The following is a 13957-nucleotide window of genomic DNA, read 5'->3' on the forward strand; positions in this document are numbered from 1 at the left end:
CATGGAATTTATATATCGAATCTCTAATTTCAAGATGTATACGCTTATTTTTATTTTAAACAGAAAAGATGAATTTATTTATAGTTTTTTTTTTTATTGTTTGTTTAATTTATCTTATATTTTAAATATATTTTGTTTACGGAAAAATAAAATTTTTGAGTAGTTTAACAGCCTTTTCTTTGTATCTTAATCAAATAATTGAAATTTTTTTTTTTTTATTTTCTCAACTTAGCAAGTTGAACAAATTGGTTGTTACTTATCTTCATTTTTATAAATGAGTTATAAATATTTCTATATAAGTATAAAAATCAAAGGCTTTTAGTGTCAAACACACTAAACCTTGGTATATTATAACATCAAAAAATTGGTAAATGGTATCACATAAATAATTGAATTTAATTGTTTTTACTATTTAAGGCATATGAAATAATTGAAAATGTATACTAACTATTGCATTAAATTTTATTAGATCTTTGTTGTGTTTTAAATTATGATTATTATGAATGTGTAATATAATTCGAAAGCTAATATACGAAATAAATTATTTAATGCGTAAAAAGTAATTAAATGATGATTTTATATAATTAAAAATACTTTTAAAAAAGATCTTATTGAATAGTTTTTAGAACTTTTAGAACACTGTGATAAAAACTTCCACTTGCTAATTATTTGTGTATTTGCTGAAGTGTTGAAATATTTTGATATATTTATTATCGAATATTTACTTTCACAAATTAGTATTTAATACATCCTATAATATTCAAATATTTTGTTTAAAGATTTTGAAATACTAATTATAATTTAAATTCAATCTTTAAATCCTTAAAATGAATTTTATTGAGAGTAATATATAGAAAATAGAAATATGTCATTTTTATTGTATCTTAAATTTATAGATAAAATATTGAGTTTCTTACTAATGTAACGTTTCATTATTTGCTAATTCATGATTATAGTGTATTGTTAGGTTTTTCGTCTTTCAAAACTACACATTATTATGCTTTATAATTAAATAGAAAATTGTCGCGAGTCAATATTATAATACTTTTAATTTTGTCAATAATTAATTATCTCACCTTGTTTGCAGATTGTAAGATACGTGCCAATTGAAACTAAGTCGTTGACCGATGAAGTCATACAGGAAGATCCAACTTATTGCGAAGTCTGCCAGCAGTGTGACAGAGAGGATCGGATGCTTCTGTGCGATGGTTGTGACTCCGGTTATCATCTAGAGTGTTTGGATCCGCCGATGGATGAAGTTCCCCTTGAGGAGCACTGGTTCTGTCCAGAATGCTCGCAAAACAGCCAAAATGATGCTGAAGACGTGAGTTTTTTTCTTAATTATTTTTTTGCATTTTATTGATTGGCCAAAAGAGAATTATTATCTACTTTTTCTGCCATAGCTTTTCATAGCTAATAATCTAAAATTAATTATATTTCATGATTCTTTAAATATCTAGAAATGTAACACAGTTGTTGGTATTATGTAGTGATTTTATGTAATGATTAATTAGTATGAAAGTAAAAAGAAAATTATATTTAAAAATTGAAGATTGTTAAATGTATAACAATTTTTTTAAATTTAAATAAAATCATTTAACAAGTTCTTCAGTTAATAAAAGTAAAAGTAATAAAAATCAGAACATAAACTTAATTAATATTTGGATCCAAACATTATTTACTTACTATAATTGACAAACAATAACTTTTTTAGAAACATTTAAAAATATCAAAATATTTAGCTAATCCTAATATATTAAAAAAATATTTCCATTAAGTACATATTCAAAGATACTTATATTAAATATATATTTTATTTTTAATCCAGAAATATTTTATAATAATTTTATAATATTCTAATCATAAACTAAATTTAAGTACAATTTGAAAATTCAATATATATAAAAGAATAAACTAGACATTATAAGAAATATTGCAAATGTAAGTCATAGAATTTAAAAATTTTGTTATAAGTTTTGTTTATTGAAAATATTAAAAATTAAATTCATATAGAAAATAATATAATTTTATTTTAAGTGATGAATAATTAATAAATGATGATAAATAATAAATTATTTAAATATGATATATTAAATTAGGAAATTTAATTATTATAATAGATAATTGTTAATTAAAATTTTATTATTATCGTCTCCTATTAGAAATTTGTATTTAATTTCACATATTTTATATATCTCAATTTTATATAATATCTATATATAATATCTAAATTTAAAACAAACCTTATAATAAAAATGTCAATGGATACTGTTATAGTTATTAGTTGATAAGGAATCGATTATTGTAATGTTTTATTCAAATATTTTCGTCAAAAAATATTAATGGTATCTGGTTAATTTATCCATGCCCTACAAAATATAATTGTTCACATGTTATTTTCTTCCGAATGGATATTGTAAATGATATTCAGATGCCAATGACACAATGGAAGTTATTTTCTTTGATCAACACATTGATGGATTTTAATATTATCAGATTTCTGAAATTTATTATTCATTTATTTTTCACATTTAATTTATGCAAATATTTTTTTAAATAATACTTTCCCTAAAATGTTTTGATATTACTATGTGCTATCTGATATAATAAGTCATCAGTTTGGATTAAAGGTTATACATTGCTTGTAATAATGTTTAAAATTTCTCAAATATAAATAAAATATCTTTGGTCATCTTCTAAAAATGATATTTCAACGACCTAACGGATATTTTGCATAAGAAAAAGTGGTAACTGATATCTTAATTTACGGAATACTTTTTCATTTAGTTTCATACATATAGTTAATAACTTTAACTACATGTATCGTTAAATGTAAAAGTAATTGAACAATAAATGAAAATGGCCAACTATCTTGAATTTAATTTTGCTTTTAACTTCTTGCATGAAAAACTAATTTCTACAAATGCCTTAACATAGTTTAGTTTTTTATTTTATGCATATTTTATTATATTTTGTATGTACATGGGTATATCCTTATAAATTCGACTATTTAACCATTTTTAGGTAGTATTAGTATTATTTAGTGTTTTAAATAGGAAAACATTTATCTTCATTTGAAAAAATTCACTGAAAGTTTATTCATAAATAAATATTATAAATATTTCATTATAATACTTGCATATCTTTTTAAATAATTACACTAACAGAATAGTTTGGACATTTTTAATTTTTGATTTTTTTATTTACCAATCTTTCAAAAACACATGTTCTATGTTTTTTGGAAGTAACTAAATACGGATAGAATTTATTTAATATTCATTTCTTGCTTTTACTTATCGATTAAAAGTGTATTATATTTAATATATATAATTAATTTTTTATAGACTGCATAGTGATTTATGATAATTGATTTCATATTGCAAATAAATAGTGTCTATAATTAAGAAATTATTTATACAATTTTTATCCTTATTGTTCTCTCGTTATATTTTCATGTACCCTACACAAAATTTATTCGTTATTGTAGCCCGTTATTAAAAGTTCACCATAAATTTATAATTTTATGCCCAATGGTATAAATTTAATGATTATTACTTAATTATACAATTATTTTGATAATAAATATTTTCTTTGTTCATAAATGCGTGAAATAATTAAAATTTTTTAAATGTATAAAACGATTAAAAGATTGTTTACATAAAAGTTTTTTAATTCTTTATAAAATACTCAGAGATTATAGTTTTATATCTACATTTACTTATCTATTGTAATTTACATAATTTTGGCTATTTTAATAAACAAACAGAATTTGATTGAATAGTTTTTCCAATATCTGGAGTAATCAGATATTAATCACTTATAAATTATAATATGATACAAATCTTGAAATTAAACCAAGCATATCTTTTATAATTAATTGTTAGCTTTATATTAAATAATTATTTAATGTAAATTGTAAATGCATTTTGTTGAATAATTGAAAATATTTTTCAATTATTATTTTTCCAAAATATTCACTGTATGATAATGCTCAAATAAAAGAGCTACTTTTAATCTTTTATTTGTAATTTATTTTTTTTTGTGTAAGATGAAAAATTAATGGTAATTTATTAGGTATTGCACTAAATACTGTTAATTTATTATTAAATTATAATCTGATGATACATTGATGCATAATTGATGTTAATTAATGATTTTTTAAATGTTTTTTTATCAATATTTCTTATTTCCATAAAAGTGTATTTTCGAAAACAAATTTGGTATTGACTTTTGATTTTCGGTTTGCATCAGAGTTGTTTCTTACAATTTATATTCATCATAAAATATATGTTTATTCATTTTACTTTTTCAAAAATTTACATATTTTTCTTCATATAATTTTTGGCTTATAAAATTATAATTTGCATAATGAGTGTGTTCAATTTTCTCTTTAATATATTTTTTAAAACTTAGCAATTTAGAATTAATATTTCTTATTTTTAATATCCCAAAGCCTCATTAAATTTGTGTTGTAAAAATATTGAATAAAATTTTTATTGAAGAATTTGTACTTATTAATCTTCGTTTTTTATATGATGAAAAATGAGACTTTTTATCTGATCAATTCTTTTTATTATCCATTCCTGGTTAAATGCTAATAAAATTCTAGTAATTTAATTGTCAACGAATTTTAAGCAAATTTTAAAATATGCGTTTACATTTAGAAAATTAAAAAAATGTAAAATATTAAAATAATAAATGTGCATAATACTTTATATTAAAATATAGATAATAATATAATAACAATTTTGGATTAAAGCCTAATCTTTTGAAATGTAGAGGGTACATAGTAATAGTCGCTGATTCAATTTTTTTATTAAAATAAATCATTAAAAAGAAATTTATTTTTAAGAGTATTTAATTTATACAATGCCAGACTTTATATTCATGTTCTATATTTTTTAGTAAATACGAAACAATTAGAAAGAAACAGAGAATAGTAATTGTAATTTCAATGTGTAGCATAATTAATGGTAATAACGATGACTATGATTATGACCATGACCTCACCATAAGGTATTGTCGCCTCTGGTGAGGAACTCGGTCTTCCACGAGTAAGGTACAATAGCACAATGCCTTTCATTTTTTTTTAATTTCAGATCGACATCGATTTGGACGAAGTTCCAGATCTCATGGAAGAGGCCCGCCGCCTCGGTCTCTCGTACGGGCGCACGCGCGCCTCCCTCGTAGCTCAAGGTCTGCTCGCGACTGCGGACGGTCCAATCACCTCTGGACGCCGTAACCTCGTTCCACGCACCCGTCAGACCGAGCGTGTACGCGCAAATGTGCGGGCGAATCGTAATCGGCGTGGTACCGTCGTCGCAAGTCTGCCAGGCTCTTCGGGACTGGCCCAGCCGTCGACTTCGTCGGGATTCGATTCGATAAGCGAAAATAGTCGCGGCCGCTCGCCGGCGCCTGGCCCTTCTATCGGTGGAGCTTTGTCATCGCGCCGCGCGACGAGTCTCGGTGCCGGCTCCGCGAGGCGCCGCAAGCCCCGGAAGCAACGGCGCCGGCAACTTCGCACTCAGAAGAGGCACCGCACAGAGGAATTGCGCCAGGTGCGTATCACCGAGATCAACCAAGACGGTGAGCTCGAGGAGATCGTGACGTACGTGAGGGCAGCCACCGGCAACGTCAGCAAGAGGAAGAAGCGCAAGGTACTTAGTGATTACGAGGACTGAAAGCCAAACTCGGCCACTTTCTGTTTGCATTTTCTTAATATCGATTCGACATGTACTGGCTCCTCTGACTGATATTTCTCATAACTTCGTTTATCCGCTCCATTATGATCTTCGAGAAATTTCACACACTAATCCACGTTGTTGATTGGATCTTAAGAATTCTTTAGCTCTTTGCCTAATTTCGCTCTTTTTTTTCTTTTGGTATATTACGAAATCATTGTATTCACGCATATTTTGGATAAATTGACGATGTACGTAAATACTTCAAAGTAAAGTGCAATTATTATTAATTTATGCATTATTATTATTATTATTATTATTATTATTGTTATTACTGTCTGGTAATCTTATTTATTAAATATCCAGAATTTTGATAAGTATTGAAAATTGCATTACTATTAGAAATCACTTACATTTTAGCGAAAATCATATCCTGAAAATGACCAAAATTTATATAATTAATTTGGCTAGATAGTAATTAGATATAGCAATAATTGTTAAACTTTAACTTGTTTTTTAAATTTAAACAACTTTGATTCAATTTTAGTAACGATACTTCAGATTAGTAAGCGATAGGATAGTTTTTGATTAGTAAATATCATAATTGTGTTTTTACTAGTATATCTGTTGCTAAAAGCATTGTAAGACCGATTAAACTACAGAAAACTATTGACATAATATAAACTACTAGTGAAATAATTTTCAATTTGTACCTGTAATTGTCGCTCGCGAAGTCACTCGCGAAAGCTTTTTATTACTATTTCAGTATATTTTTTTATTATTGTTATCTTTATTTTTTTTTCTTTGTAGAAAACTGATTGAAATATTCTATTTATAATTTAATATCTATCCCAGAAAAAATAAAAACTAAATTTTTGTAATATAAAAATTATACGGTGACAATAATTTATAAGGTTTAATAATTAGGTACTGTTATTTATGGATATACATTGCACACTATTTCAACAAGTAACTTAATGTACAAACACTTGAGGAGAAATTCAAAACCTTAAGGTACACCTGCATTTTTATAAACCATATAATGTTCTATCGAATACTAAATGTTATCAATGTACATAATGATCATTTATAATCATTTTCAGGTCATTATGCAAAGATTCTGCAATTTCCAATTTTAATTATTGGATTTCACAATGAAAAGACTGAATTTTAAAATATCCAATCGATGACTGCATTTTCAAAATTTAATTTCAGTTTATGTTACATTGTCAGTACAAGATCAAAATTTTGAAGAGAATATACTTATTATCAACATTTTTTGTAATTATGAGCTAAAATGGCGACATTTTCCAAATTTTTCTTTGAATATCAATTCAAGAGTGAAAGTTGTAATGAAGATTCTAAAATTCTCTTAAGATGAATTACAAGAAACGCTTCTGAAGTCAAGACTAATGAATTGAAATTTTATGAATCATGAAATGCGCTATTTATTTGAAGAAGATGCATTTAAGCAATTAATTAAAAACAAGTGTATAATTAATGTTTCTATAGTTATTGTTGTATAAATTAATTATATACATTTTTGAAACATAATAAGAATACACATCAATAAATTAAACCATTTTAATTGGTGTACATTATAACAATAACTGTAGAATAGAACTTATTTTTTAAATTACTGATGTATTATGTTTCAATATTTAATTGAAAATTACGTATTTAGCATTACATTAAATGCTACCAGTGTACATCTATTATGAGTTGATTGAGATACGTTTATCTTGAAATTTTTTGCGTTATTCATATACGAGATACTGACCAGTGATTACTTTTAATGGCAAAAGAAATTTTTCGTTCCAATTAGGTAAAAGAAGCTGATTGTTAATAAAAAATTTCTCGATGTATATTTTAATACAATGTTATTTTAAAGTTTTAGCAAATGCCAAATGCCGATTAAATTTTTACAATATTTGTGTTATAATTTTTACTGATCGTTATTCAGCGATTTGTTTATTCACTACATATATTTATATCGAACAAGCATTTGATTTTCTATATTTTCATTTTGTTTGGAAATATTTGTAACTAAAATTAATTTTTGTAAATAAAATACTTTGTCAGCAGATGCATTTGGCTTTTTTTTCAAAATTTTCTGGAAAGTTTCTTTTGTAAACATATGGAAATTTGTTGAAAGTAAAATTTTGTTAAATAATTATACAAAAAAAAACGTCTCATGATTCATAAATTTTTAATTTTTTAATTAATATCTAATCTTTTTGTATAAATAAAAGTTTTCTATTCAGTAGGTTGGAAATATCTGTTTATTGATAGTATCTGTTTTAAATAAAATATTTTAAGTATGTTTATAACCAGTAGAAATGAAAAAAAAAACAACTTTATTCATTTGGTAAATGAAAATTATCTATTATTATTAAATAAAATTGATAGTTTTATTCGCCATTTTTGCTTGTTGAATATGAATTTATATTCATTGTCGTCGATATACAAGTATAATTTATTAAATTTAGGTTCATTATTTTTAAAAAACTGGTTAATCAAACGTTGATTATTCTTAAGTATTTTCTTCATAATTTTCCACAGACACAATTTATATAACACTTATTTTTATTTTTTAAAATCGTTTCAGCATTATTTGATAGAATGTTGAAAAATATTTTTTAAGAAATAATAGTAAATTACATATATTTGATAGTAATTTTATGACGTTTAAAATTATTCCTTAGGAATTTATTTGCAGTTATAAATCAAAAGTTATATGCGTAAAAATAATCTAAATTTTGTGATTTTATTAACACTCTTATATTGTAATATAAATAAATAAATTTATTTATTTATTAATTACATAGGAAGTTCAAAATCGTAGCAAGTACATTCTTTTATAATAAAAAATACTAATAATTTATATAAATAATCCATTATGGGGGCGAAATATAGTTTCTAAACCAAATGAATATTTTTAGTTATTTGAAATTGGAGAAAATGTTTGCATAATAATTTGTTTCTCTCTAAGTAATTGAAATTTTTATAGCTATTAGGAAATCGGGTAAAGGAATTTGTATGTATAAGTTTAATTATTGAATATCATTAATCTTCAGAATTATTATTAATATTTTTATTATGTAATACGTGAAATAAATTGCAAAATTATACAACCAATATATTTCATAATATATTTTATACATACAAGTATTGGAAATTAATAAAGTATGATGGCATTCAATATTTAAATATAAATAAATTGATGAAGAATTTAACACTTGCAGTAAATTCTTCAAAAGTTGATTTTATTCATATTTTTTATATATTACAAACATGTGCAATTTTCTATGATTTAATATTATCGAAGATAAATATAAAATTAATCAATATAAAAATCTTTATTCAGTCTCTAAAACAATATAATAATAATAGTGAAATCGAATTAAGAATCAAATATCTGCATACTGATACTGAAACTGGTTTCGTATTAAAATATAATGCATTGAGAACTTACTATAAATTAATAAAATGTATAATTAGATAGTTTTATTTAAATTTCTAATCTTTAAATAAATTTAAACTTTAAATTTTAAACTTTAAAGAAAATTTATTTAATCATGATAATTAATTACTATCAGTTTCTGTATCATTATGCTATTTAATTAGGACTTATATATTACTAATACCCCATTTAAAAACTTCGCCCGGCATAACATTAATTAATGTAATTATTGTTAAATTCTATCTGTTAATTCAGTTAAATAGATAATGTGGTAGTCAATGTTCAATGTATTGCCATATAATACAATGATCTTTAATTGATTTTAACTACTGGTTCTTTAACTTCTTGGTAGCAAAATCTTGCATTACTTTGCAAGTTTTTAAATTTATAGTATATGTATAAATTAGCATATTAAATATCTTTAATAGATCGTTATATCCGTTACAGAACGCGAGAATATCTTGATAGATTATAAGTAATTTAAATACGAAGTGAAATAAACCTTTGATGGACATTAACTGCATTCGATTTGAATAAGACTAATTCTAACAGAAATACAAATAAGAATTTCAATTAGTTGATGTGATTGCATACATCCTTTTGCATTATTATAGTTCACATCAAGTAAGCAAAAGTAATGTTTTTGCTTTTGTCTGCATTACAAATTTAAAGATTTATAGATAATGCATGTTAAATGAATTGAAGCTGATTTTTAAATTCATTTTTAATACTAATAATTTAATATTATCCTTCTTAGCATTTTTTAATATCAGCATTATGAAAACAAAGTTTACTCAGTTTAAATGAATCTACTATTAATAAATATATGAACTACTGATAAAATAATCAAATTTTATGAAATTTATGATAAATAATTTCGTTTACAAAATCAAATACAAATCAAAAATATGACTATAAATATTCGATCATTCTCATTGATTTTTAATGATACATACAGATAAATTACATAAATATTAGAGAAATAACCTTATAATTTACATTAAAACTATATTTTACTGTATAATACGTTCATTGTAATGTATTTTGTAATTATTAACTAATTTTATCAATTGTGAATATTTTCTGCTAATACTTTCTAAAATTAAATTAATCAATCAGTCTTGTCTTGTCAATTGATATTTACATTTTATTTAAATACATCACTACATATTCAATTCTTTGAATACTTGCTATATGGGATTTTTAAATATAGTCTATGCTTAAGACATAATTGTTAATATTTTTTTTCATATATTAATATTTTATAAAATAAAAAGTTACTGCTTATTTAATAGGGAATATTTCTAATTTTAATTTATTCGATAAATTTATTGCAGAGAAAATTACGTAAAGTAAGATTTCAATGTTAATCATCCCCATAATGAATCATACCATTAAGTAGAATAATATTTAATTTTCTATATTCATTTCATTAAAATTATTACTTGAATATATAATAGCCATGTATTTAATATTATAAATTTAAGTATTCTATTTGACTGATTTGCATGTAGTGTATATGTATCAAAATAATATATTTTTTGTTCGAATTTCCGAATAGCGTTACTCAAATTATAACTATCCACGTTATTTGTTTCTACGATATAAATTTCCTTTTTAAACATAATAATAATAATAATAATAATAATAATAATAATAATAAAAGATTATTTAAATAAAAATATATTATGCACTCAAAGAGGAGTTTAATATATGGATAGTCATCTAACATCCTTCACGAATAAGACACATATTGTTGATTCGAAAACTATCGGGTTAATTTGATTTTTATTTGATTTTATAATTTATTGCATTTTAATGGCTTATTGATCAGTAAAATATTAAAATGTCATTTAATTTAATAAAAACTTAATAAATTTAATAAATTTCGTTTGCGTAATTAATCAATAATAGGTTAATTTCAAATTATTTTTTTAGTATTTTGCATGTTTAAAAAAAACTTGATTTATTAAAAATGAATTTTAAATCGATCTTAATCTTTATTCTAAAACCTTCAAACGCCTAACTGTTATATTTATATAGATATTTGTCTATTAAGATATTTTAGTTATTAATTTATTGGTATAGATATTAATAATAAATGTAAAATTTTGAAAATTAAGTGGTATTATATTAAACCCTACCTTTTGATTAGTGAAATATTCAATATTACTAATGGAGTCTGAAATGTAATACTGCAATAAAAGAATTTCTATCATTACATTTCAATAAAAAAAATTTAATACTTTTATATATTATTTTAATTGATTAATATTATAGTTATATTGATATACTGTTCGATAAAACTAAATGCTAATCTTATTCCAAAAAGATAGACAAATAAAAAAAATTTGTAAATAAAATAATTAAAATATAATATTTAATTCTAATAAAGTTGATTTTATGTTTTCTATTCAAATGTAACGTAAATCGTGTGTAACCGTATATTTTCTTAGACATGTAATTGGGATATATAGAATATGTAAAGAAAAGTAATAGTATTAATAATTATATTTCATTTGGAGACTAATATTAGATAATTGTAATTTACATGCTGATATGATTAATGCATGAAAAATAAAAAATTATAATTAAATCATTTATTGTAAATATAATGAGATTTTGACTTGATGTATACAATGATACAATAATCTAAATGAAAAATAATCGTATAGTTTATCCTATCGAAGTCACTTCTATTTTTATATTAAATTTATTTTAAATTCAAAACAGATAAATTTACCATTAAGTTTAAATAAAAAAATCGATTTTGTATAACGATTATAAATCTTCATTAATTTCGCTGATAAAATAAACATTGTACTCATGTGACTACCGAAAAATGAGGATTATATTGTATAAAACGTAATAGTAAGGTAAATATAAAATTTAAAATAAAGAATAAAATATGAAAAATTAATGATTTGTCTGCATTAAAATTTATTATTGATAAAAGATTATTTAGCATTTTTTCTTTTAACACTTATAAAATGTATTCTCAACTAGTTATAATTTTAAATCATTTTTTATACATAAATAATATTTAATTAAAAATAAGATTAACGTATCCGTTAAAATACATGAAATTCTATTAGTTGTTAGAATAATATTGAAAACACTTAACCACAATGTCTATTTAATGTTAAGTTGTAAACAATCGAATAATTATTTTCATTACAAGCGATGTTATGAGTTTATGGATAAGATAAAATTTCTTTTGCTTATCTTATTCATTTGTACAGTTAAAAAAAAAGTCAAAATAATATCTAAAAACTGAAAGTACAATAAACAATGGGGCAGATAATTAGGAAGGCCCTTTGAAACAAAATAGCTACTGACTAAATATCCGCGTTCCTTTGATTGCAGAAGTGTAAAAGGCGTCGTGCGCGTACCGTCGCCTCGGTCGCTTCATCCGTAAGGACCAAGTGTCGTCTCGCTTCCCAGTTGAAGATGCTAAAGATACCGGGGACCACGAGCATGGCCTCCGACATCGGTGGATCTGTGCCACGACTGCGTGCCGCGCGCCAAGATGCCGGAATCGGGCAACTGAGCCTGTTTGGCACTGGCCTCAACCTCGACTACAGTCCACCTGGGTAAGTCGCTAGTACACAATCTGGCTATTCTTTAACTGCTTTTGTCTCTACGTCTTATTCGTGAGAAACTGCTTCGATTCTTGGTGATTTAGGCACACGGTACCAAGTCCATGAAACTGCGATGAGATTCGATATTTTTATCATTGCTCCATGGGGGTATTGCATCATAGTTTTGGTGTTTGTTTGCTACGAGGCTCAAATAATAACTGCATGCACTGCCATTTAAGTACAACACTGGCTTAGACAATAAGGCTTAGACTGAGTGTTAAAGTATTTCTAATTTACAACGGCATAGACAAACAAAAATTTTTATTTGAATATATTTATGATATATTATTTATTTGAAAATTTACAATGTCTTCTCAAATTTGGATTTTAGATCTTTAGGGCATTGTTAATAATGTATGTCGACACAAAGAGTTTTTGCGAGCGATTTAGAGAACGACAAACTCATTAAAGTCATCGTATTTATATATAATTAGTATATTGAATACGGTTTTTGTTGAAGAAAAACAGGTTGCCGTTTGTTGAGTTTTAAAAATACTAAATTATAAAGGTTTGAAGTATTAATTTATTCATAAATGATTTATCTAAGATGTAAAACAAAAATTTGGATAATTAAAAAATTATATAATTAATGAATTATTAACGTGAACAGTGACATACATAATTAAATTAATTAATCAATTGTTAATGAATATTTTTTGTTTAAAGAACCATGAGTATTATAAAATACTTTTCAATAGTTGTCAAATATCGATGTTTCTACTAAATAAAATCAAATGAAATCTGATAGAAATACAAAATTTATCGTAAAGTGATTGAAAAATTTTTAATTATCATAAAACATAAAATTATATATACAATATTTAAACTTGAATCATTCAATAGAAAAAGATAATTATTAATTATTGTATTTAAATAAATTTTACTATCCATTCATTTAAATATTTGTTAATAAAGTTATTAAAAATCAGCATCAACTTCTATCATTGATATTATATGTTATCAACAGAATACAACTATAAATAGTAATTTCCAAATCTTAAATTAATATAAACATTATTGCATACTGATTAATTAACTGTGACTATATTTTTGTTAAGGTATTTGAAATAGACTATAAATATATTTTCATATCTCAATATTTTTAAAGTCGTTATTATATATTTAATATTTTTACTATAATCAAGATAAGATCAATATACTCATTAATACAT

At 23.7% G+C, this 13957-nt stretch overlaps 1 protein-coding gene across 1 annotated transcript in view; it reads left to right on the top strand.

The window, feature by feature from the left end:
* Window positions 1-13957, top strand: part of PHRF1 (PHD and ring finger domains 1) — a 30650-nt gene that overhangs the window by 3351 nt on the left and 13342 nt on the right. The window contains exons 6-8 of the mRNA XM_011500417.1: window positions 1088-1324; window positions 5100-5657; window positions 12511-12737. Of these exons, the coding sequence (XP_011498719.1) occupies window positions 1088-1324; window positions 5100-5657; window positions 12511-12737 (1022 nt within the window). The remainder of the gene's footprint in view (window positions 1-1087; window positions 1325-5099; window positions 5658-12510; window positions 12738-13957) is intronic.

Source organism: Ceratosolen solmsi, unplaced genomic scaffold (genome assembly GCF_000503995.2).
Source record: "Ceratosolen solmsi marchali unplaced genomic scaffold, CerSol_1.0 scaffold10, whole genome shotgun sequence".
Lineage (NCBI taxonomy): Eukaryota > Metazoa > Arthropoda > Insecta > Hymenoptera > Agaonidae > Ceratosolen > Ceratosolen solmsi.